The sequence below is a fragment of the Eurosta solidaginis genome, chromosome 1 (assembly GCF_040869045.1).
Source record: "Eurosta solidaginis isolate ZX-2024a chromosome 1, ASM4086904v1, whole genome shotgun sequence".
NCBI classification, from domain to species: domain Eukaryota; kingdom Metazoa; phylum Arthropoda; class Insecta; order Diptera; family Tephritidae; genus Eurosta; species Eurosta solidaginis.
The window spans coordinates 66,644,817-66,671,558 of record NC_090319.1 but is presented as its reverse complement, the minus strand read 5'-3'; the positions used below and the strand labels follow the sequence as shown (position 1 = coordinate 66,671,558).

The 26,742-nt window shown below is 33.6% G+C and overlaps 2 protein-coding genes across 2 annotated transcripts; one reads left to right on the top strand and one right to left on the bottom strand.

Annotated features, from left to right (window-relative positions):
• The first annotated feature begins 229 nt into the window (after window positions 1–229).
• Window positions 230–11,814, top strand: Jhbp16 (Juvenile hormone binding protein 16). Its single transcript, XM_067757810.1, has 3 exons — window positions 230–357; window positions 5,821–6,277; window positions 10,917–11,814. Exons 2-3 carry the CDS (start codon window positions 5,914–5,916, stop codon window positions 11,489–11,491), a joined length of 939 nt encoding a protein of 312 aa, XP_067613911.1. The 5' UTR covers window positions 230–357; window positions 5,821–5,913; the 3' UTR covers window positions 11,492–11,814.
• On the bottom strand, window positions 11,671–26,742 carry PolA1 (DNA polymerase alpha catalytic subunit). The gene is made up of 9 exons (XM_067757802.1): window positions 26,604–26,742; window positions 26,352–26,546; window positions 25,183–26,282; window positions 24,914–25,099; window positions 23,990–24,839; window positions 22,676–23,644; window positions 14,996–15,554; window positions 14,449–14,921; window positions 11,671–12,053 (listed from the first exon to the last, which is right to left on the bottom strand). The coding sequence occupies exons 1-9, from the start codon at window positions 26,617–26,619 to the stop codon at window positions 11,842–11,844; spliced, it is 4,560 nt and encodes a 1,519-aa protein (XP_067613903.1). The 5' UTR covers window positions 26,620–26,742; the 3' UTR covers window positions 11,671–11,841.

Below are 26,742 nucleotides of genomic sequence, written 5' to 3'. Positions count from 1 at the left end.
GCCACATGTTATGTAGAAAAGTAATTTATCTGAAATGAAATGTCCAATTGAAGCTCACGCTGAGTATATAATGTTCGGTTACACCCGAATTTAGGCACCTTTACTTGTTTGTTTTAATTTTGCGCCAATATACTTTAAAGATTTTTATGAATACTTCTTTTGTGTAATTTTCCATAATTCTTCCTCTTCTTCTTCTCAACACTTTTTCGTACATTTACAAAATATTTTTTGGCGCTTATACCATTGAATAGATTTGCCACTTCGTTCAGTCGTAAATTGAGCGCCGTATAAACCGTTTTCGATTTTCAGCGAATTGTGCTTTTGCTATTTTGGTTACAACAGACGGGATTGCAACGGGTACGCCAAGTCGGGAAATTGTTTTTGTTTTGGTTTAAATTCAATATGTAATTTTAAGTGTTTGTTCGCAATCGCTTTTTCGCAATTTACAAATACAAGTTTTGGCGTAATTGCACACTGTGTGTGTCTGTGTTTGTGTGTATGTAGAATGAGTTTTGGGCGGAAGAATGCTGCAATCCATTGTTGCTATTATTTAAAGTAAAAATATTTGTCTTATTTAATTAAGGAATGTGAAGCAATTCGAAGAGTGCATTCCATGAAAAATTACGTAAAAATGCATAACCTAACAAATTAAATACTTGTCCAATTGTATATTCGATTTCGAGTCCATTTAAATGCATTTTGTATTTGGCGTCAATCATTTGAAATTAAATTTGGCCTATTTGCAGGAAGTTTCTTATATACTGAAAGTACACCATTTCCAATACTAAATGAGAAATTGTAAAATTTAAATTCGAAAACGTCACACGAAAATGATAATAGTCAATTGTAAATGCGAAATCGCCGCTGCGATGAAAGAAAAGTCATTTGTAAATGAGAGAGCATCAAATGAAAAATTTGAAATCGTCATTTGCATTTGAGAATAACAGTTGGAAATGAGAAAGCGTCAGATGTAAATGCAAGAGGCTCGTACATTCATTTATTCGGGGCGATAATCATGTCTGGACTGTCGCTGCTTCAGTAAAGTCAGTTTTTCAACGATTGGAAGAGCAGGGAACGATTTAAATGGCTCAGTTTTGGTGTGCGAGAACAGGCCATGCCATTCGATAATCGAGTCAGCGGTAGCCGATGCTTAAAATAGCCAAACGGAAGTGCTCCATTTAGCACCTTGCTCGCCAACGCTGATTCACATCGAGATTCTCTAAGGAAATGTAAAAACATAAGAAACATTACAATAAAACTGACAAACGTATATTTTATGTATAGTAATACCTGTACTATTTATGTACATATTGTGGCGAATGTTGACATCACCAGGCTGTTAGTAAATAATCACGCAACAACAAAAACATTAAAACGAGCCACACTGGTGTACATGTACATATAAATCATCATTTATGCACATACATATAAGGCGACGAAGAGATATCTCACATACACACACATGTAGTAATCAGCCGAAGTGGTTACTCGCGCATACGCACGCATATGAGTATGAGAAACGCATAAACTACAAATATACATGTATATTGCTGGTAACCAAGCAGGGGAGATTCAAGAAGGTGAAACATCTAGACCTTTGGAGAAATATGCTGACGAGGCAACGAGAGTATAAAAGCAGCGCAAGCTAAGGAATGACTAATCAGTTTGATTTAAACACGCTGTTGTGAAGTTCGTGATAGTGAAGTATAATGGTGAAGTATAGCTGTACCACTCCCAAAGTAGTCTAATAAAGACCATTTTGCAATACAGAATATTGGAGTGATTTATTCAACAGTTTAGCGATTCGAACGTTAGAAGAAGGTTTCAAATAAGCGGAATTTCCCTAAGTTCGTTGCAATATGTAGATTAATCGGTGGATATAGCGAACAGATCAGCAACTATTATTATCCTGTGCACGTTGCGGCATACATAGCTTCCATATGGCGTTTTCGTATTTACAATTGACTAATTTCATTTCCATATGACGCTTTCGCATTTACAATTAACTATTCTCATTTACAACTGACTCTTCTCAACTACAATTGACGATTTTGAAATTTCATTTGACGCTTTCTCATTTTCAAGTGAACCAAACTTTATTGGCTGCTACCAGTTGTGACAGATGTGTCGCCTCTATTTGCCTCAGCCATAAACTCCACAGCCAGGACACGAATACAGAAAGCTCTCAATCGTTTCTTCATGCAACCGGCACTTCCTTAATATAAAGTCACTGACGAGTCGTTATTCATTAGGTTGTAGAGCTAGATGCAGCGCGTTGTGGGCGTATCATGCGTCTTAAATAACACGTGTAGATTTTCTGGTGGATTTTTTTTTGGATTTCCACCGAAATCGACATGTATCCATAAAAATTCAACAAGCCTGGGCCCGTAGTACATGCTACGATCCGTGACTTTTTTTAGCAAAGGGTAATCAACTCCTTTCAATTTTTAAAGCTTCTGCTTTTTTCGTACGGGTCCTTTTTAGGAACAGGTACTTTTTGGGAGTCGGATACGTTTTAACTTTGTTCGCATAACGGTAATCCCTAACGGCATAAACTAATCGAGATAGATATAGACTTCTATATATCAAAATGATCAGGGTGAAAAAAGAAATTCATTTAGCCATGTCCGTCCGTCCGTCCGTCCGTCTATCCGTCTGCCTGTAAACACGATAACTTGAGTAAGTTTTGAGGTATCTTGATGAAATTTGGTATGTAGGTTCCTGGGTGCTCATCTCAGATCGCTATTGAAAATGAACGAAATCGGACTACAACCACGCTCACTTTTTCGATATTGAAAATTTCGAAAAACCGAAAAAGTGCGATAATTCATTAACAAAGACGGATAAAGCGATGAAACTTGGTAGGTTGACCTTATGACGCAAAACAGAAAATTAGAAAAATTTTGGACAATGGGCGTGGCACTGCCCACTTTTAAAAGAAGGTAATTTAAAAGTTTTGCAAGCTGTAATTTGGCAGTCGTTGAAGATATCATGATGAAATTTGGTACGCACGTTACTTCTATTACTATATGTGTGCTAAATAAAAATTAGCGAAATCGGATGACGAACACGCCCACTTTTAAAAAAAAATTTTTTTTAAGTCAAATTTTAACAAAAAATTTAATATCTTTACAGTATAAAAGTAAATTATGTCAACATTCGACCCCAGTAATGATATGGTGCAACAAAATACAAAAATAAAGGAAAATTTCAAAATGGGCGTAACTCCGCCCTTTTTCATTTAATTCGTCTAGAATACTTTTAATGCCATAAGTCGAACAAAAATTTACCAATTCTTGTGAAATTTGGTAGGGACATAGATTCTATGACGATAACTGTTTTCTGTGAAAATGGGCGAAATCGGTTAAAGCCACGCCCAGTTTTTATACACAGTCGACCGTCTGTCCTTCCGCTCGGCCGTTAACACGATAATTTGAGCAAAAATCGATATATCTTTACTAAACTTAGTTCACGTACTTATCTGAACTCACTTTATCTTGGTATAAAAAATGGCCGAAATCCGACTGTGACCACGCCCACTTTTTCGATATCGAAAATTACAAAAAATGAAAAAAATGCCATAATTCTGTACCAAATATGAAAAAAGAGATGAAACATGGTAATTGGATTGGTTTTTTGACGCAAAATATAACTTTAGAAAAAACTTTGTAAAATGGGTGTGACACCTACCATATTAAGTAGAAGAAAAAGAAAAAGTTCTGCAGGGCGAAATCAAAAGCCCTTGGAATCTTGGCAGGAATACTGTTCGTGGTATGACATATATAAATAAATTAGCGGTACCCGACAGAAGATGTTCTGGGTCACCCTGGTCCACATTTTGGTCGATATCTCGAAAACGCCTTCACATATACAACTAAGGGCTACTCCCTTTTAAAACCCTCATTAATACTTTTAATTTGATACCCATATCGTACAAACACATTCTATAGTCACCCCTGGTCCACCTTTATAACGATATCCCGAAAAGTTGTCCACCTATAGAACTAAGGCCCACTCCCTTTTATAATACTCATTAACACCCTTCATTTGATACCCATATCGTACAAACACATTCTAGAGTAACCCCTGGTCCACCCTTATTGCGATATATCGAAAAGGCGTCCACCTATAGAACTAAGGCCCACTACGTTTTAAATAATCATTAACACCTTTCATTTGATACACATGTCATACAAACACATTCCAGTGTTACCCTAGGTTCATTTTGCTAAATGGTGATTTTCCCTTATTTTGTCTCCAAAGCTCTCAGCTAAGTATGTAATGTGCGGTTACACTCGAAATTAGCTTTCCTTACTTGTTGGAACAAATTACTTTCTTGAGCTGGTAATTTTTTTGGAACCGGTGACTTTTCTGGAACTGGTCAATTTTCTGGAACTGGTCAACTTTTTGGATTTGGCCCCTTGTTCAAAAATAACAACCGTTTCGAAAACTTCAACTTTTTAAGAAGCGGTCAACTTTTTTTGAATCTGAACCTTCATCGGAAGCGGCAAATTTTTTGAAATGTCCGAACTGGACTTTTTGAAAGCTTTTACTTAAAAAAAAAAATATTTTAGAATTGGTAGTGTTTTTTTTGGTACTGGTCATTATTTAAATTTGAATGTGTCAGTCCCGAAGGTAATTCGAAACTTTTCCAAAATAGCCCCGAAATGATTTCAAAGAAGTCTCAAAATAATCCTTAAATAGTCCCGGTTTGCACTCGCAAGCAATCCTAAAACTGCGAAAAAAGTGTCGAAGACGATTTCGAAGCGTTTCCGAAATGGTGCATATTAGGTGGCAACCCTGCTTGTCTAAATACGACGTAAATTACTTAGAAACTTATTTCTAAATTTTTGATGTTGCTTTGCTCGGGGATTGAACCAAAGATTTTCGGTTTAATAGGCAGAACGCGCTACCACCACACCACGCTACCACCATAAGGAATATTCACATCAGCTCGTTTTCAACTTTTTGCTTCAAAGTTTTTTTTGTATATTTTAACTGTCCAAAAAAAAGCAGGGTCACGTACATACTTACCCCAATTGTTCATGTAGTGCACATCAAAAATAAACCGCAAAGGAGGGGTTGAAATTTCGAAAAACAAAATCCTGTGACAACATCGCATTAATAGTGGTTCTCAAATCGTTCTCTAATCAAATTCAAACCTGATTATTGACAACAACATTACAATTCTAATGTAAAACAATATTTATCTAACGTTAGAGACTGTGTTTGCTGGAAGCTTACTCTGGATCTCTGGCGTAGTGAGAAGCTCATCAGGAGAGTAACAATTCAGCCTGAAGAAGGTTAGGTTCGTTCGTGCCTCTAGGGCATGTCGCACTTCTCCCCAACGACTTCAGATCTGATTTTACGCTGCTTCCATCGCCACAAATCGCCCTGGGCCTGGGGCATCTAGGTGCTAAAAAAAAAACTCTGGAAGGGCGGGCAGTATTCTTAAAGAGGATTATTTGAAACTAGTTGAATTTAAAATGTGGTGCCAAATGTCAGAAGCCAAATGGATTGCAATTTAACTAAATAAGTATACTATTGGCAGTGGTCATTCTAGTAGATACAAGCATTAAATCATGCTAAAACTGTAATTCAACATCCCAAAAATTAAGTGAGACTGTTTTCAAATTTAACTTGGTTTTAAAGTTGATAAATACATTGATAATATGCACGTACGTGCGTCTTATAACTATTGTCTAAAATAATAAACAAACAAGTAAAATCTCTATTATTTAAGCAAACTATGTACAAATATCTATATGCACGTATGTAATCGCATTCACATCAGTAACATCTTATAATTAAATATTTTAGATTTTCAGCTCTTGTCTACAGCTTCCAAACAAAATCAGCAACAGCTGCCCGACGAAAAGTTTGGCTTTTACTAAACAAAAAAAAATATCTTCAATGTCCAACAACAACAGCAATAACAACCACACAAGTAGCAATTTTAGTTATACACACGCACGTAGTAATCGTTCCAGCAACAACAGCAATCATATAAACAGAGTAACTGCTGCGCATGCGCAACCCGACCTCCGTGTTAATCGCGTATCCCTGCTAGCATTTATGTCCAAATTGTTGCTACAATGCAGTCTAATGGCGATAGCAATAACTGGTGCTACTATAAATCTTGGCGTAAATGGTCAAGGTCAAATAACGGTAGATGACGATTTTACACGCCTTTTAGGCAGATGTAAGCTGGGTAGCAGCGATTTTGATGATTGTATGAAAGAGGTGTTTAACGATTTACGTGCCTTTTATCCGACAGGTGAGAAAAGTTAATTAAAAAACTTTAAATATGGAAATTAATTAGGTAAGTAAAATAATAAAAAAAAAAAAAAATTATAAGTTAAACGGTTTTATTGAAAACAATACTTACATGAAGTAATAACAATACTAAAAGCTAGAAAATAATTAGGTAGGTGCTAGGTACTAGTCATCACACTCCTCATCAATCTAGGACGTTGATCAGACAATTAAATAAAAGCGTTGGGCGCGTGAAATTTCTAAAAATGTGAGGCGTAGCATAACCTTATTTAAGTTCGGTTGGTCTTATATATGACAATAAATAGAAATTTCACGCGCGCAACGCTTTTATTTAATTGTCTGATCAACGTCCTAGATTGATGAGGAGTGTGATGACTAGTACCTAGGACCTACCTAATTATTTTCTAGCTTTTAGTATTATTATTATTTCATGTAAGTATTGTTTTCAATAAAACCGTTTAACTTAAAAAATTTTTTTTAATTATTTTATTTTCAAGTTTTTAGTCTTTATTTAATTGCATATTATTTCTCATTCTATTTAGTTCATTTAGTGACTCATTATTACAAGGACTCTTTCCTGACAATTTGTTACAATCTAAGTCCTCAATACATAATCCTTCCAAAGACTTTACTCGACTCTGCGCCACGTATGCTTGTCCCCCCTCCAACTCCAAAATATTTTGATGTCACTTCTACCGGACTGTATGTATTATGTGTTCCAAATATGAGCCAAATCGGACCACAAATACGATTTTTGTGAATATCTCGATCCTTGCGCCACCTAGCGGCGATTTTTTCATAGGTCGCTTTCTATTCTTGTATGTATTGTGTGTTCCAAAAATGAGCCAAATCGGACCGCAAATACGATTTTTGTGAATATCTCGATCCTTGCGCCACCTATCGGCGATTTTTTTCTTATTATTGCATTGTCACCGGGTTCTGAACTATATTCCAAGTTTCAACCTTGTAGCTTATCGGGAAGTTACTTAAATTTCAATTACAAAATTCGTGCCAGGCAGCCAACCAGCCTGTCAAGCTAAATACAACCGTTTAAAAAATAAAAATTATTACAATTATTATTGAAAAATTATTATAAAGGGTGCCTTTTTTTAAAAGCTCTAAATTGAAGTATCATAAGGGTTTTATGTAGCGTGCCTATGATATTCTTTCTTGCGGGTACGACGTGAAATATTTTTTAAATATTATTTGCTAGCACGCAACATGTTTATAAATTTCAGAAATTCGTGACAAAAATTTTAATTTCTAGTAAATTGTGGCCAAATTAGAAAAACTAGAAAATTATTTCACTAAATTTTAATAAAAATATTTCACTCAGCTTATTAAATAAAACTTTGTGTTGGATACAAATTTTTTCAGTTCTAGAAAAATTTCCAAACTGAGAATTCTAGAAATCTAAATGTTCTTAGTAAAGTTTTGAGTTTTACAATTGTGGGCAAATTAACAAAACTTAAAAAAAAATTTACCAAATTTTAATAAAAATATTAAGAACATAAAGTAAATTTTTCCGTTAATATGAACTTTTTTTCTCTAGAAAATTTCAAACCAATTTAAATACAATTTTTTGAAATATTTTTGAATTTTTGCAAATATGCTTAAGTTTTATGATTTAAAATTTAGTGAGCTTGTGGGATGTGCAATTGTGCCAAATACCGAAACTTAAAAAAAATTCACTACATATTAATAAAAAATATTTAGATCAGAATATAAGTAAATTTTTGAGTTGGCTTGCAGCTTTTTGATTTAAAACTTCCACACATTTTTTCAAATCTACAAAATTTTGATAAAAAAAATATTTTGATTAAAATATTTAGTCAACTTTTGTGTTGGTATGTAGATTTCCTTAAGTTCTAGAATCATTTCCAAATACTAAGAGAGTTCCAGAATTTTTTGAGATTTTTATAAATTTCAAAAATATGTGTAGAAAATTTAAACTTTTTTTAGTAAACCTTTAAAAATGTAAATCGTGGTTGATTTCACAGGACTTAAAAAAAATCACTAAATTTTGATAAAAATGTTTATATCAGAAAATTAAATACATTTTTGTAATTTTAAAGATTTTCTTAAAAATTACAGAGCTTCGACAAAATTAGCAAAAACTTTACAAATATCAAAGAGATTTGTGACAAATATAGTTTTTTTGCTTAGAAAACTTCTAAGCAAAAAACTTTTGAGTATTGCCATTTTAGCGAAATTCGAAATATTTTAAATTAACTTAAATTGTTTGACAATTTCAAAAAGGATGTCTTTTTACTATCTTAGTAAAAAAAACTTTTAGAAAAAAAGCTAAAAAAATTAAAAAAAAAAAAATTATTTATATACTTTTATAAAAATGTTTGAACCTGTTTTTGTTTAGTTTTTAATTTTTAACAAAATTGTGAAAATTTTTACTGAATAATTTTTTAAACCTTTCTCATAAAATTTCGAGCATGCAATTGTTTTAAATTACAAAAAAAAAAAACAAAAAAAAGCAGTTACCTAAAGCAAAATTTATAAAACTTTAAAATTTTTTAAAAATATTTAAATATTTTTTAGGGTTATTTTTGTTTTTATTATTTTAGAACATTTTGCGAAAAAATTGTAAATTTGAAAACTTTAGAAAAACTGTCAAAGACTTAGCAAATTCTGTTATTACATACACAATTTGGGTATGCAAATTGTTTATTTTACTTTTTTTAAAAATTGCCGGTAATTCTATACGACAGCATGACACTCTTAATACACGTCCAAAAATATCGAGGGGGGTGTCAAAAGACGCATCTTAGTGCCAGGATCGCGAATCCGAACGGAAAACAAAAATTTGGAGTAATTCAAAAGATATTAACGAAAAATGACCCCGAGTCCCTCCGAAACCGGGGGTACTTAGTATTTTTGCGCTGAACAGCTTCCTGCATTGGCGGCCTTCGGCTCCGCTTATAAAAAATTACCCTGGGCGGTCCACCAAAAATTAAATCCGTGCAAAATCCCTTTGTACACAACATTTTCTTCTGTGTATAACAACATTACAACAACCATATGAAAAGTTGCAGTTTATTTTACAAATATCTCGTCACAGACGTAATTTTTTTATTTCTGTTTTCGGATTCGCGAATTTGAGACCAAACCGCGTCTTTTGTCCTTCCGATATTTTTGGATGTGTATTAAGAGTGTCATGCTGTCGTATAGAATTACCAAATTGGCAAAACTTGAAATTGATTTCGAAACATTTTCATAAAAAACCAATTTTTTTAAGATTTTCAAACAAATTTTCCATATGGAAATTTTTAAAAAATTTAAAAAACTTCTAAACTTTTATTATGAAAAATTTGTTAGTGTCCATTTTTCTTTTTATCAATATTGAAAACTTTGTCAAAAATTGGTAAATTTTAAAAACTGTATGGCAAGTACTTCATTTTTTAAACGTACAGTATTGTACAGAACATGTGCAAGAAGCTTTGTTGGCTGTTGAAGCTAGCATTTTATGCTATTATATATTGTGACGAATATTAGTGACAACTCACATCACTAATCTGAAACTAAGTAAATAAAGCCACAACAACAATAAAGCAAGCTGCCACACTTGTATGTACGTAAACAAATTAATCATTATGTATACACATATGTATGTCCATACAATCAGCGGAGAGAACAGCACAAACACATGCATATATCTGAAATACTCCCAAAAGTAGGCAATCATCGGTGGAAGTATCACTCACATATACACGCGCATATGAGACGCTATAACGAGCATCTGTTGTTATAGCTGGTAAAAAAGTAGCAAATTCTAGAAATAGAAACGCCTAGAAATATGTCAACAAGGAAACCAAAGAGTATAAAAGCAGCAGCTGAGGCATGGCGAATCAGTTTGATTTAAGCACGCTATCTGTTGAGAAGTATAAGTGTTATTGTGAAGTACTTTAATAAAGGCCATTTTGCATTATTGAATAGTGGAGTTATTTATTCAACAGTTTAGTGATTCGAACGTTAGTAGAAGGTTGCAAATAAGCAGAATTGCCCAAAATTCGTTACAATATGTACATATTGTGTGGGGAATTCCTATATAACTATACAAGCCGACTGACGACAACGCCCGCTTTTAAACAAGTGCCAATATCTTACGCAATTCCAAAAGTGACTTACCTTCTGTGTTTCTGTTAGACTCTCAACTAACCGCATGCAACTTTGCATACTCCCTCTTTAAACATTGCTTCTGAGGAAAAACCGAGATCTTCGGTCGAGTAAGTAATTTGTGCTCACTGTCATTCAGTTATATGTAACTTTCTTAGATGTTACCGTTTATAAAAAAATTTTAAACTGGTTTGGATATCTGTGCAGGATTGGAGCAAGCTTTTATAGTTCGCTAATGCAATCCACAGGGATCTAAGGTACTAAACTAAGCAGAAATTTAATAGATGTTCCCGAATCAATGCTTGATTTACAATAGTTGTTTTACGTCACGCTATATGATAGTCGTCATAAAGTCCTTAGACATTGAACTTCTGAAAAATTACCCTTTATATTAATATAGTACATATAGATACATCACTTTTAGTTTATTAAGGTAAGAACTCGCGTTTTTTCAAAGTCGGTTTGTTCGGTTTAATCAAATAATATACATATTTTACTTGCCTTTCTCTTAGGTGTTCCCGCCTACAACATCAAACCTTTCGATCCACATCGTTCACTCTTTGTCGAACTGCGTCGTGGTGATCAGAGTGGTTTTGGTGGTTTCAAATTAATTTTACGCAACATTTCCGAATATGGCTGGACGCGCTCAGCAATCACTAAATATCGTACTGATTTCGATAATAAACGCATTATTTATGCACAATATTTTCCTGAAAAAAGTTTAAATGGCTGGTATGAATTTTCGGGTAAATTATTTGGTGCACCAGTGAAGCGACGCGGTTTGTGGAATATGACATTATACGATTATAGTCAGACAACGAGCGTACGGCGCTTGGGCGCAGAAGGATCGCTGTTAAAGGTGCATATTGAAGTTGATCGTATTGGTGGATTGAAAATGCATGTTGCCAATGCATTGGCTGAGGGACGTGAACGTTTGGATAATTTAGCTGATGGCGTTATAAATAGTATGTGGCCAATTGGGTTTCCCGTCATCAAACCAATTATAAACGAATTGGTTAGCAGTGCATTTACCGATATATTCAATGAATCATTTCGTTATTTTCCAATATCAAGATTTTTAAGTTGATATCATATAGTTTTCGAAAATACTACCTACATATTTGTTTTCCATACTGTTGTTATTGTATTAAGTATGTACTTGCTTATTAAATGTTTTTATTTTTCATAAGTAAGTTGATTTCAATATTTTATACATTTGTGTTTTTTATAAACACGAAAAAATGATTTGAATGAAGTAAAAATTTTAAACATTGTTTTTTTTTAGGTTTTTTTACTTAATAAAGCAAAAGTGGGTATTAAAATACGCATGTAGCTCCTTAAGAATATTTTTTATATATAAATTCTAGGTACTTATAAAATTATGAATTACTTGTGTCTTCTTATAAAAATGATTGGCTGCTGTTTACATACAGAAGTTTAGTTGTCATCTAGGCTTGTCGCAACTTGCAACTCCAATTGCGGCACCTCGATTTTCCTATGTGAAATCTCATCACTTTGCTCTAGCGGTTTGAAATGACTAAATATTTTTGCCAATGATATTGTACAGAAAGCAGATTTTTCAAGTTGTTTATTTACAGTGTCGAAGAGCAATTGGTAGGCAGCCTCAGTTTCCGCAGTGAGTGGCACATCTGAAATATAAATAGAATGAGGCGGTAATCACTAAGTTATAAGCAAACAATAATCTATGCTACCTAGATTGGTAAAAGTTCTGGGGTGCCCGAAGTCAGATAGCCTCGTATTATGAAACCAGATTAACGAGAGGTCACAGCCACCCTTCAAGGGTTGTGAAGCTCAGCTCTCTCAAGAGTAACCTCAGTAAAGTGAACAAGTAAGGAATGCTAAGTTCGGGTGTAACCGAACATTACATACTCAGCTGAGAGCTTTGGAGACAAAATAAGGGAATATCACCATGTAGGAAAATGAACCTAGGGTAACCCTGGAATTTGTATGTTTGTATGACATGGGTATTTGTATTGTTTGTATGACATGGGTATCAAATAGAAGGTATTAAAGAGCATTTTAGAAGGGAGTGGGCCATAGTTCTATAGGTGGACGCCTTTTCGAGATATCGCCATAAAGGTGGACCAGGGGTGACTCTATAATGTGTTTGTACGATATGGGTATCAAAATTAAAGGCAATAATGAGGGTTTTAAAAGGGAGTGGCCTTTAGTTGTATATGTGAAGGCCTTTTCGACATATCGACCAAAATGTGGATCAGGGTGACCCAGAACATCATCAGTCGGATACCGATATTTGATTTATATATGTAATACCACGAACAGTATTCCGGCCATGATTCCAAGGACTTTCGATTTCGCCCTGCAGAACTTTTTCATTTTCTTCTACTTAATATGGTAGGTGTCACACCCATTTTACAAAGTTTTTTTCCAAAGTTATACTTTGCATCAAAAAACCAATCCAATCACCATGTTTAATCCATTTTTTCGTATTTGGTATAGAATTACGGCATTTTTTTCATTTTTCGATATCGAAAAAGTGGGCGTGGTCATACGTCGGATTTCGCCCATTTTTAATACCAAGATAAAGTGAGTTCAGATAAGTACGTGAACTAAGTTTAGTAAAGATATACAGATTTTTGCTCAAGTTATCGTGTTAACGGCCAAGAGGAAGGACAGACGGTCGACTGTATATAAAAACTGGGCATGGCTTTAACCGATTTCGCCCATTTTCACAGAAAACAGTTACCGACATAAAAGCTATGTCCTTACCAAATTTCACAAGGATTGGTAAATTTTTGTTCGACTTATGGCATTAAAAGTATTCTAGACAAACTAAATGAAAAAGGGCGGAGCCACGCCCATTTTGAAATTTTCTTTTATTTTCGTATTTTGTTGCACCATATCATTACTGGAGTTGAATGTTAACATAATTTACTTATATACTGTAAAGATATTAAATTTTTTGTTAAAATTTGACTTAAAAAAAATTTTTTTTTAAGTGGGCGTGTTCGTCATCCGATTTTGCTAATTTTTATTAAGCACACATATGGTAATAGGAGTAACGTTCCTGCCAAATTTAATTATGATATCTTCAACGACTGCCAAATTACAGCTTGCAAAACTTTTAAATTACCTTCTTTTAATAGTGGGCGGTGCCACGCCCATTGTCCAAAATTTTACTAATTTTCCAGTCTGCGTCATAAGGTCAACCCATCTACCAAGTTTCATCGGGTTATCCGTCTTTGGTAATGAATTATTGCACTTTTCGTTTTTTCGAAATTTTCGATATCGAAAAAGTGGGCGTGGTTATGGTCCGATTTCGTTCATTTTAAATAGCGATCTGAGATGAGTGGCCAGGAACTTACATATTCATACATATCATTACATATCATTAAGATACCTCAAAATTTACTCAAGTTATCGTGTTTACGGACGGTCGGACGGACGGACAGACGGAATGGCTAAATTAATTTCTTTTTTCGCCCAGATCATTTTGATATGTGACCCGGCCTATGAAAAGGTGGCTTATGACTCAAAAAAGAAATTGCTAGAAACAGAGGTTAAATATAAACTTTCGAAACCCGGAAAAAAGGGGAAACATTTTTTTTGCGTCATAAGCCACCTTTTCATAGGCCGGGTCACATATAGAGAAGTCTATATCTATCTCGAATAGTTTATGCCGTTACGGATTCCCGCTATGCGAACAAAATTAATGTACTCTGTGAGCTCTGCTCAGCTGAGTATTTAATGAAAACCCCAAGTAGAAAATGATTTAAAATCCTTTGCTTCTTAATTGGTTCCAGTTACTAAAATGTACAAGCTAATATACGGCTTTGTTTGGACGGTTAAGCCTTTTAAACAATAAAGCGCCAACTAAGAAGAATAAGTCCGCCTGTTCATTCCTTTGTTTTCGAACTGCATCTCTTATTTTAACTCAACCATGCAGTAAATAAACTCGAGCAAGTCTTTACGCGTAAGCCGTGAGATTTCTCACCAAACTGAGCAGATATTTTGCAACATAAAATAATTTCACTTCCTTTAATCTACTTAAGTTTTACTTACGTTTATGTTGATATTTGCTTAAATCGAACATGTATTGAAAATAGCTCAACTGTTGATATAAATTCCTCTCCGAATATTGACGCACTAACAAACCATTTTTACAAAATGGACATACAGGACGATTACCCCGCGTTACATGTGTATAGAAACGTGTATTTTGATTACATGATGGATCATCGCAGACAAGCCAATTTTGATAAAAACGTTTTATATACGAACGTATGCTGAGTAATAAACGATTACGTATAGCAATAATATATTGATATGGTGCAGTGTTGCAATCGCTATTAGCACATTTCTGTAACACCGGATCGTAGGTGTGCGACGCATTTGGACGATAAGCGGTTGCAACAAGATTTTCCGATTTGCATGCAATGCAAACAAATTTAAATTTATCACATTCACGATATTTTTGTAAAGTAGTTTTTACTAACGATTCTCCAGTTGTATCCTCGGTGCGCTCTTGATGCGATCTAGGTGTGAAAGTAATAAAAAAATAAACTGTATAATAATGAACAAAAACTGTTAAGCTAAATTGCAGGCTTACCTCTGTGCTGCCGCTCTAAATTTGCTTGGATCCAAACCGAGTGATTCAGCTACGCGACTAGCATCTGTGCCCTCGAGCACATCCACCATACGCGTCACCACCGGATGTAGTTGATGCGCCAAATAATAGTGGGTGTCCACTTTTAATGTTTCACTCGATTTTACTTCATCCAAGTGATAGCCCCGTTGTGTGGCTGCATTATCGGTGCCGTCTAAACATATGACATAATCAACCATATCTCCTTTTTTGTAGCGTCGATTGCGTGTCGAGTTCATGCGTAATGCTACTTGCACATGTGGTTGAGATGCCGCGTTATTAAATTCAGTGGGTGCCTTTGATAGCTGTTTGGTTATAATGTACATTGGCAAAGGGACAGCACCTGTTTCCACTTGACCTCTTATTTTTTCAAGATGTGAATGCACTGCATCCAATTTTTCATCGAGTTGCTTCTCTGAGAGAATCTCATCGAGTACAATACGACCGACCATAATGGCAAGTTGCGACCAATCACGACGTACAATATCTAGACCTTTTTGTTCCTGAACTTTGATCAAAGCGCCTGTAAAAAAACGACAGGATTTAGACTTCGGTAGGCTAGTAGCTATGTTTGGTGGTTAACCAAATATTTAAATATTTATTTTTTAAAAATATTATTTTATTTTTTTTAGTTAAAATATTTCCAACTAATTAGAATTTTCTTTTTTTTGAAGTTATTCAAAAATTTTAAGTCAACACGAAAACTCAATAAAAATTATTTTAAAAATTAAAGTAAAGAGTACAAAGTAGTTAACACTATATTTACTCCCCCTCCAAGAAAATTTGAAACAAACAAATTATTAATTAATATTAAATGTAACCTTTTTTTGTTTTTTGTTGTTTAATGTATTTGTATTTAAATTAGTGTTAATAAGTATGTTTGCTGGTTTAAGTAAATCAATTGAAATATTTTTAATAGTATTTTTGTATTTATTTTTATTAGAGATAACTTTAAAAGGTCCTTCATAAGGTGATTTTAAATTAGATTTACGAAGAACTTTAACAAAAACATACTCACAATTTTCTAATTGTTTAGGAATGAACAAATTTTCTTTGTTATGATGAAAAACTTTAGAACGAACAAGCGAAAAATATTCTCTTATTTTATGAAGAGCGTCATTAAAAAAATCATGTTCTTTATTACTATTTGAAATAATTAATTCACCAGGTATTCTAAGTGTTTGGCCATAAACAAGATCAGCAGATGAACATTTTAAATCTTCTTTAATAGAAGTTCGTAAACCAAGTAGAATGAATGGTAAAATGTCAGACCAATGAACCGAGTCGTTTGATGCTATAATTGCTGCTTTTAAAGTTCGATGAAATCTCTCTACCATGCCATTTACTTGGGGATGGTAAGGAGATGTATGAATTTTATGAGAACCTAAAAGTTTAGTTAATTTTGTAAAAAATTTTGAGGTGAATTGTGAACCTTGATCTACTGTAATATTTAATGGTATACCAAATCGTGGTATATAATTTTGAATAAAAGTTTTTACTATAGTATTTGTTGAAATATCTTTAAGCGGATAAGCTTCAGGCCAACGTGAAAATCTGTCAATAATTGTTAAAATATAACAATTTCCATTTGAAACTGGAAGAGGTCCAACAATATCCATATGAATATGTTCAAAACGGCCTGATGGTATTTGAATTTTTTGGATAGGAGATTTAGTATGTCTTGAAATTTTGGATTTTTTAACAATTGATGCAAGATGAAGTCCAATCGTTAATCTCTTTACGCATGTTAGGCCAATAATATTTATTTTGAATTAATTTTCTAGTTGTTCTTATACTTGGATGAGATAATGAGTGAATTTTGTCAAATATAATTCTTCTCATAGAATGTGGAACATAAGGTCGAAAAGGTTGTAGAGAAACATCACACCATATGTTTAAATTAATAACTGGAATATGAATTTCTTTTAAATTATTTTTAGAATTTGAATCAGAAATGGTTTTTTGTAAAAATGTATCAGTTTGTTGTTCTTTATATAAAGTTTCCAAATTTAAATCTTGAGTTGAAATTGCATTTATTTCTGGAATACGGGAAAGTGTGTCGGCAACTATGTTGTCTTTTCCACGTATATATTGAATATCATTTGCAAATTGAGCAATATATTCAAGATGACGTAGTTGACGAGGAGATCTATCTACTTTAGAATTTAGAACATGAATTAAAGGTTTATGATCAGTATAAATTGTAAAAGTTCTACCTTCAAGAAAATTTTTAAAATGTTTAATTGAATTATAAATTGCCAAAAGTTCACGATCAAATGTTGAATATTTAGTTTCTGTTGTAGTTAATTTTCTTGAAAAATAAGCTAAGGGTTCTAGTATATTATTGCTAGTTTGTTGAAGAACTGCTCCAATAGCAACATTTGATGCATCTACTGCTAATGATAAAGTACCATTTTTGTCGAAATGTGTAAGTAAAGTATTTTTAGCAAAAAGTTTTTTAACATTTTCGAAAGCTGTTGTGGTTTCATTTGTCCAATTTAATTGTTTGAGTTTGTTTTTAATTGCATGTGTTAACATTTCATGAAGAGGACTAAGTTCTGTTGCTAACATTTTAATATATCTGTGACAGTAATTTATCATACCTAAAAATTTTTGTAATTTATTTATAGAAATTGGTTTTTCAAAATTTGTTATGATTTCAATTCTATCTAAAGATGGTTTAATACCTTCGCCTGAAATTTCGTAACTTAAGAAATTTAATTTATTTACACCGAGAGTACATTTTGAAGGTTTAATATTTAAATTATATTCTTCAAGTCTTTTGAAAACTGATTTTAAATGATTTATATGTTGATCTTCATTATCGCTGGCAATAAGAATGTCATCAATGTATGTAAATACAAAATCGAAATCAGAAAATACTTCATTAATAAAGCGTTGGAAAGTTTGAGCACTGTTTCGTAAACCGAAGGGCATTCTTACGAATTCAAACATTCCAAAAGGGGTAGTTATTGCAGTTTTATGAATGTCTTCTTCTGCCATTGGAATTTGGTGGTAGGCACGCACAAGATCAATTTTGGAAAAAAATTGTTTGTTTTTTTAAATCAATTGTTAAATCATGAATATGTGGTAAAGGATACCGATCTGGTGTAGTAATAAAATTAAGTCTTCGATAGTCTCCGCAAGGTCTCCAATCATTTGGTTCTTTTTTAGGAACGAGATGAAGTGGAGATGCAATAGGAGAATTTGACGGTCTGCATATACCAGTTTTAACTAAAAATTCAAATTCAGTTTTAGCAATTTTAAGTTTGATTGGATCAAGACGTCTGGGTTTCGAAAATGGTAAAATACCTTTTGTTTCTATCCTGTGAACCGTATGGTGTTTAACTTTTTTAGTATAATCTGGTTCGCAGGTAATAGATGGAAATTCATTAAGTAATTTTGAAAACTTATTTTCGACAATAGGAATTTTGAGTGAGAAAATATCAGAAAATCCAGAAGATCCCGCAACTTTAATGTTTGTGGTAGAATCCATTATTTCTTTATTTTTAATATTGACAATAATTCCGAATTTTTCTAAAAAGTTTGCTCCTAAAATTGGTGTATCAATATTCGCAATAATGAATGGAAATTCAAAATCTCTTCTTAAACCTAAATCAATTTTAACTAGTTTTGTACCGAAAGTTTCAATTGAAGAGCCGTTTGCTGCAGTCAAAGTAAGATCCGAATTTCTTTTATAAATTTTAAATTTAGAAAAGGGAATAACTGATACAACTGCACCGGTATCGATAAGAAAATTAAGTTTATTGAATTTATCAAATATGAATAGGCGACGAGTAGGTTTAATAATAGTTCCATTATCCGTCACCGTCATAATGGATTGTTTCAGTTTAAATTTTGTTCGTAATTTGAATCATGGTTTTGATTAAAATTGCAGGGGGGTATACATTTAAGATCGTTATTCTTAAATTTTTTGTGATACCAACAAATAGTTGTTTGTGAATTAAAATTACGATTGTTTGAAAAATTTCTTGATCTTGAAAAATTTCGAGATTTATATCTATTTCTATCTTTAGATCTTGAACGGATTTGTAATTGATTAATATCATTAGAAATTTTATTTAAATTCTGATAAATAGCCGTAGTTAATTCAGTTAAATTTTTAACGCATTGTTCTAAAATATTATTATTTATACTTGAGACTACAGGAGATTTGGAAAAATGGGGTTTATTGATTAAATCAAAAAGTTTGTCAGCTAAAATAATAATTTCATCTCTGTTTTGATTATTATTGGAAGTCAAATGAATTTGTATTTCTTGTGGTAATTTACGAATCCACAATTTAAAGAGTAACTCTTGGCTAACTATGGAGCCAGAACCTATAAGTGATTTCATAAATCTGAATAATTCAGATGGTGTACGATCACCAAATTCAGTTTTTGAAAATAATTGTTCTAACCGTTTTTCTTCACTAAGAGAAAATCTTTCACATAAAATTTTTTTGATTGTATCATATTTATTGAAAAGGGGAGGAGGGTTAATAACTTCAAAAATTTTTGAAATAGTATATCGTTGAAGGGTAACTAGAACATTTTGAAATTTTAAATTATCATCAGTGATATTATTAAATTCAAATTGTCCTTCAACAAGTAAAAACCAGGCATCAGGACAATCTTGCCAAAATTGTGGTAATTTAATAAATTTAGTAGACGGAAAATTTGTAAAGTTATCTTGTGTTGAAGTATCTTGAGTATCTTGAGTTGGATTGTGAGTCATTGTGTTATTTGTATAGTTGTTATTTTGATTTTCTGAATTTGTAAAATTACGAGTTCGTATTGGTGAACGTAGAACCACATGAAAACAAATTTAAATGAAATATTTGAAAATAAGAAAATATTTAAGAATTTCTTTGGAAAGGGAGTTAACAATTTAAATACAATATTTAATTTTATATAAAAAAATAAGTAAATTTAAATAACTTATATTAAAATTTTTAAGATATAAAAATAATCTTAAAATAAATTTGAAATTTTAATTTAATAAAAAAAAAAAAAAAATGTAAGGCGCGATAACCTCCGAAGAGATCTAAGGCCGAGCTTCTCTTCCAATTTGCGTCGTGCTCCTCTTGATTTTCCCTACAAATTGGCCGGACGGGACCTACATGTTTTATGCCGACTCCGAACGGCATCTGCAAAGCAGATGAGTTTTCACTGAGAGCTTTTCATGGCAGAAATACACCCGGAGTGCTTGCCAAACACTGCCGAGGGGCGACCCCGCTTAGAAAAATTTTCTTCTAATTGAAAAATCTTATTTCTAAAATTTTGATGTTGCTCTGCCCGGGAGTTGAACCCAGGGCATACGGTGTGATAGGCAGAGCACGCCTATTAATATTAAAATAAAAATTGTATTTAGAAAAAGTTAAAATTATTTAAAATTTATATTTACGATTTATTACTATGGAACAGTTGATTGATAAATTTAAATATGCAATGGCTTTAAAATATAATGATGCTCTTATTTGTGTAGAGGACGTTAAAGATCATGAATGGTTCCAATAAACGGTACACTATATGACGATGTTGCTTGTTGAATGTTAAAATACGAATGAAATGTAGGGAGAGGTTAGTGGTACTAATTTGTAGATGAAACTTCCTGAGTAGTGCTGGATCAATTTTCAACAGCTGTGGTTGTATTTGAAACAGTGGCAGTATTGTTTTGATCTGGCATTTATTTTTAAAAATGAGTTTTAGCGTATTTACACTTCTCGTTTTAAGTGTTTTATATTGCGTAACTTAAAAATATGTTGCAATGTGTTGCGAAAAATTACTCAAAAATTAAATTTTTTTAATTATTTCACAATATTTTTGTTGCATTTTTAACTATTTTATTATTTTTATCAAAGTTTTAACAATTAATTAAGTTATTTTTGTTTAGTTCCAGCGGCTGTTGTTTTAAATATTTTTTTTTTTTTTTGATTCTTTCTTCTATATCACATAACGGCACTCATCTTGTTCGATATTTGTTTTAATTGTTGAGTTCTTTTCACTAGCGTTAACAGATGTGCCGCACAAATGTTGAGGGTAGATAGATGTGTATTTTATCCTGTTAATTTCAATTTTTGATTTTTTATTTAAATTTTAATGGTTGTTATTGTTGTATGAAAATGCACTGAATATACTTTTAAAATTTATATTAAACAGCATTCAAGGATGTGATGATTCGGAGCAGGACCGTGTGCACATTTGCTGAAACCGGTAGATAGTTTTTAATTGGTCCAGGTAACTTTAAACAAATTTTCTTTGGTAGCACGTCACTTAGTTGCACTTTTATTTGCGGTATTGTATTGGTCAGTTTTGCAATACGTAAAGCGTCAAATTCAGTGATTGTATCACATATAGACTTATATAAAAGTTTAGGTCCGTTGGTAGAATCGCCAATATATTTGGTGGTTAACCAAATATTTAAATATTTATTTTTAAAAATATTATTTTATTTTTTTTAGTTAAAATATTTCCAACTAATTAGAATTTTCTTTTTTTGAAGTTATTCAAAAATTTTAAGTTAACACGAAAACTCAATAAAAATTATTTTAAAAATTAAAGTAAAGAGTCGAGCCGAAAGCTAGCGCTCCTTTTTGTATGTAGAATAGTAATTTTATTGCTATTGTTCATTTAATAAATAAATAAATAAAGTAAAGAGTACAAAGTAGTTAACACTATACTATGGTAGATTGAAGCGAAATGTCCGCAAAGCGAATCAGACCTAGACTAACATAAGTTCGTTGTAATACTATAAAAATAAGCATTGCAAACCCAGCTCTGAAAGGAAGGCGCAAAGATAGGCATAGAAAGAGGTAATAGAAGGTTATTTAGACCTAATTTTTTCTCTTTATTTTATCAGTATGGTTAAATTTCTGATAAATCTAGAAGTTATTTGGACTTTAGGGAGTGCATGTGTCCCTGCTTGGGCGCTACGGCGCGCAATAGTATTAATAAAAATTTGTATGCGAATTAAAATAATATTTTCTCTACATATCGGCGCGACTTTTTTCTAATTGGAAACATTTTTTTTCTAAATTTTACATGGGACTATGCCCGGGAGTTGAACCCAGAATCCGCGGTGGGGGAGGCGGAGCACGCTACTACCACACCACTGCTGCCGCCAAATTAAAATAACCCCCATACACCCTATCCAAATTGACAACATATTTCCACCCTCCGTCTAGAATAATCCATACTTATTCAATTATTAAACCGCAGATTAGAAGAGAGAGCCCATCTACCTCAAACCTATTAACCACAACAAATATTACGCCAACTACTTAAATCCCTTATGTCCGAGTACTCAAAACATGTAATCAATTTTCGCGATAATCCCTACATGCACCATGCACACCCTCAGTTTCTCTCAAGGCCCTTCTATGCAAAAATGCGTAAAGAAAACCATGGCCTGTGTGTAGACTCATTAGATATTAAGTCAGGATTTTCCGCCACAAGCCAAACGTACTCGAAAATATTTGGTAAATGGGTCATGGAAAATATCTAAGCTATTTTAGATTTTTAGTTCAAAGAAAATTTATATTTTAATTTCTTTAAGCGGATGGAGCCGCGGTTAAATGCTAAACTTATTTTTATCTCATATGCCCAATTTCTCAAACAATTTTAGACTACCCTTTGGACTTACCAGTTTTCTTATCTTTCTCCACTTTAACAGCAGCATATTTTTTCTTCTTCAATAGCAGCAAACAACTAAAGACACCATCGATACCCAATTCAACTTGTTTATACATTTTGTTTACACTTTGCTTAATGCCACTGCCAATTGTGAAAACTTGATCAAAATCCAATATATTCGTATTTACCATAATAGAATCTGTATCACCATAAACTACCTCATAGCTCAATTTCTGTACCAAACTCTTTGTATTCATTAGAATTTCACGACCCTTATGTGTTACCAATGCAGCCAAGTGTTGTGCCGCGAAACGTGAATGTCCAGCTCCCAAACAACCATACATTGCATTAGCAGTAATCTTTAAAGCCCACTGACGTATATCATATTGCTTCATCTGCTCAACTGATACATCACCTCTGGCCATTAGCTTTTTCACTTCACGACGTGATTGTACCAAACGACGCAATTGTTGCGGCAATATACCAAGCTCTATACTGGAGTCCGGTAATTGTGGTAGATCTTCAGTATTGTATGGTTGTTGTACGGTAGTGAAACATATATTATACTCTTGTATAATACTAGGATATAATGAGTTGAAATCCATAAGTAATATATATTTATCGTATAAGCCTGGAATAGGATCCAACACCATACCGCCTGAGTAGGCAGCTTTTTTACGGCCAGTGCTTGCTGCTGGCGCATCATTACCCTCACCACCATCATCAATTATTGTACTATTATGATCTTTCCAATCACGCTTCTTTTTATCAGGCACAATAAAGTTTTTCTCAGTGAATGCGTGTAATAGTAAGAATTCAATACGCTCAGAACGACCATGTTGTAGAGTGCGTGTCATAGTGTTACCACAAATATTTGTGATTTGTAATGCAAGTGGTAGAAGGTCGAGTTTGTACATCATGCGTAGTATATAGGCTGAATCTTGCATGGTGAGCGTTATCAATTTTAATACACCATCACCTGAAAGTAGAACACAAAGATAAGTTTAGTTTTTAAAGAACACCTTCAATAATGGAATGGCTCGCAAAGATTTCAACTAGGTATGAATAAAATAAGCTTATATAAACGATCCCTCATTTTCTATTTGCATTATTAGCTCGTAAATTTAATTAAAGCAATCTTAGTCTTAAATCACTAAGGTGCACATTTTTCTCTGTGCCTTCCACAAGTTTAGTTATTTACGCTCTTAACACTGACAAACCAAAAGGTTTGTAGGCTCAATTTTGCGAGTGTTTTTCCTTCATCCTAAATGAAATTATCCTACGCCAAATAAAAAGCTTTTAAGGAGCTTCACAATGTAATTACCCGTTTCAAACATTTGCAACAAATCTTCATCATTCACATCCATACGTTCGTTCTCTTTGATATCCAATACAGCTTGACACAGTGTTTGCAAATCATATGAACGCGCTTTGATTTTCTCCTCAGCAGCTGTACGTTTTACATCACAAACCATACGCCCAGCAAAGTATTCCAACCACTTCTTTCCACTCATATACGCAGATAAGCGCACACGACCCAAACGTGACCATTGCGGTACTTTAAGTGTTGCAATGCGATCTGTTATTACATCCAGTTGGCAATCAATAGCATCAAATGTTACTATTAAATCAGCATCAATTTGCTGATACATTGCCAGAAACCACATTAACAAACTACGTTCATTATCATGTTTTGCCACACTGATTGCTTTAAATTGTGCCAATTTCGCTTTTAGATCAAAAGGCCATGCAGCCATAACGGGGCGCGTTATACCGCACATACTTCTATTGAATGCAGGTTGTGGAGCGCGTCGATCGATATGAAAACGATTGTGCACCAACATTGAAATCATACAAATTTCATTCTTTAGAGTTTTCGAATTAAGGGCTGTGCGTACATTAAGCGTTAGCAGTGTGATTGGTGGTGGCGACTGGGGTTTCACATCTTCACTAAGTATAACTAGCTTGGGTTCGCTCACGCTGACATCAGTATTGCACCAACTTATCGGTGCTGAATTTTTACGAAATTGTTTGAGTGTTAGCCAGCAGGGACCCTTAATTTTGCGGTCGAGCAGAAAACGTTCCAATGCTGTGGTATTAGCACCGAAAATGTGGGCAATTGAATTGTATTTCTTCTTTAAATTTGGTGCTGGTTTCTTGCCATCATAGTGTATCTGTAAAGTTTGCGTTATATGCACTTGGTTAAATAAAAATTCAACAATAAACTAAAAGCTAAAGTAAATATTACCTCCATATAATCACAAACTTGTGGCACATCAATGCCAATGGAATGATAACCAAAATTTTTGGTTACTTTACGCGAACGAAAACCATCTAATTTAAGCTCAACCGAAATATCCTCATCAAATTCCTTGTATATATCACTTAGTTGTACAAGTTTGTCTGTTGGTTCTTTGGTGATGGGGTCAAGTAACTGGGGATATGAAAAATTATACGGAAATGGATTAAACGCTGTAAAGATAAACTTTGTATACCTACTTTAGTTATAATACTTACATATTTTCTTGGTAGCAAATATAAAATGCGATCGATTTTCTCTACACGTACACACACCGACTTACTTTCTGCGGTGCGACCAAAAAGAAAAATTTCACCTGGACATCTATTCGCGTCCTCCCAAGCTTCCCAGTACCAAAATTTCAGAATATCCTCCGTTGTTGCATTCGCTGTTGTAGTGCTTTCACTGGTTGTAATTTCTTCTTCAAACTTATCCATTTGACATATTTGTTCCCAACTGATTAACAAGCTCTTTAGATCATCAGCATCTTTAGCAGGCGCAAGTCTTGACTCTGGCACTTTCTTGGGTGACTTTCTTTTTGTTTCGACTACAGTGGCGGCTTGCTGTTCTTCAAATTTGTTGTTATCATCTTGTAGACAGCTAAAATCCAAATCATCATCAGGAAATGCGGTTGTTTCAGCTGGCGTTTCTTTTGTCGGCGCTGTTTGCTTTTCTATATGAGCATCCTTTTTTCTTTCTACTACCACTGGCTTCTCTACACTGACTTCTGTATTAAGTTTTTTGCGTGGTACCGTATCTTCCATCTCCTTTTTGACATCAGCGTTAGGTGATACTTTTTCTACAGCCACCTTTTTATTAGCCACTGTTGGTTTCGGTTTCAGTATACGATCAAGCAATTCATCATCGCTTGTTTCGTCGTGCTTTTTTGTTGCTTCGGACATTTTTATATTATTTATAAAACTGTTCATATACTCCTTGGTAAGTGCTGCATCGGATTTTCGTGTTGCTTTCGTTAATATTCTAGCTGGCGCTAATAGCTTTGTTGCTTTTATTTCAGCACTAGATATTTCTTGCACACCATTAGATGTGGAACTTTTGGGTCCGTCATGTAATTCGCCTAATATATCCGCTAATATATTATCTTCTGCCAATGGTGTTACCTGCGCTTTCTTTGGCACAGCATTGCTGAATAGATTGCGTATAGAACCTTTTCCTTTGATAGCCTTTTCACCACCGTCACGTGCACGTTTCTTTGCGTTCCTTTTGTTTTTTTCCTTCTGATCAATGCTTTCCTCTTCGGAGTACTCATCTTCATCCTCGAAAAAGTCGCGTCCATCTTCTGCATAGCCTGTGCCATCTGCAATTTGAAAATTAAATAGATTTGTACGCATCCAATTAACCAAATTATTTCTATCAAAATCCCTACCTTCCTCAATCCAATCAGCACCATATTTTTCTCTCGCCCGCCTAGCATATTCGCGCTCATCCACCACTTCGTACACATTGTCTACTTCCTCTTCAATTTCGTACTTGTGTTTGGTACCTTTTAACTTTTTCAGGCGCTCCAAAGCCGCAAAACGCCCTGCTTTGTCCACACGTTGTCGTTTGGCCCTTGGTTCACCTGCCGATAGAGAAATCTTTTACATACGCTCTTAAGCACCACACAACCATATATTACTTGGAGAGTCTGCCATTGCTTTACAATGGATAATAAATTAATATTTGTTAAAAACCCACTTTATAAAACAAATCGTAACAATTTACAATCCTACTGTGCATGTACAAAATTTGACAATTCCAAAGATAATGGCGGGAAA

What these genes read in the sequence shown, in the direction of transcription:
- PolA1 (XM_067757802.1), bottom strand. An exon ending in TGCTGATTGGATTGAGGAAG is followed by an intron (nt 26,283 to 26,351) that starts GTAGGGATTTTG and finishes TTCAAATTGCAG; the next exon opens with ATGGCACAGGCTATGCAGAA. An exon ending in GTTGCAAATGTTTGAAACGG is followed by an intron (nt 23,645 to 23,989) that starts GTAATTACATTG and finishes TTCTACTTTCAG; the next exon opens with GTGATGGTGTATTAAAATTG.
- Jhbp16 (XM_067757810.1), top strand. Translation starts at nt 5,914, where the DNA reads ATGTCCAACAACAACAGCAATAACAACCACACAAGTAGCAATTTTAGT. An exon ending in ACGTGCCTTTTATCCGACAG is followed by an intron (nt 6,278 to 10,916) that starts GTGAGAAAAGTT and finishes CCTTTCTCTTAG; the next exon opens with GTGTTCCCGCCTACAACATC.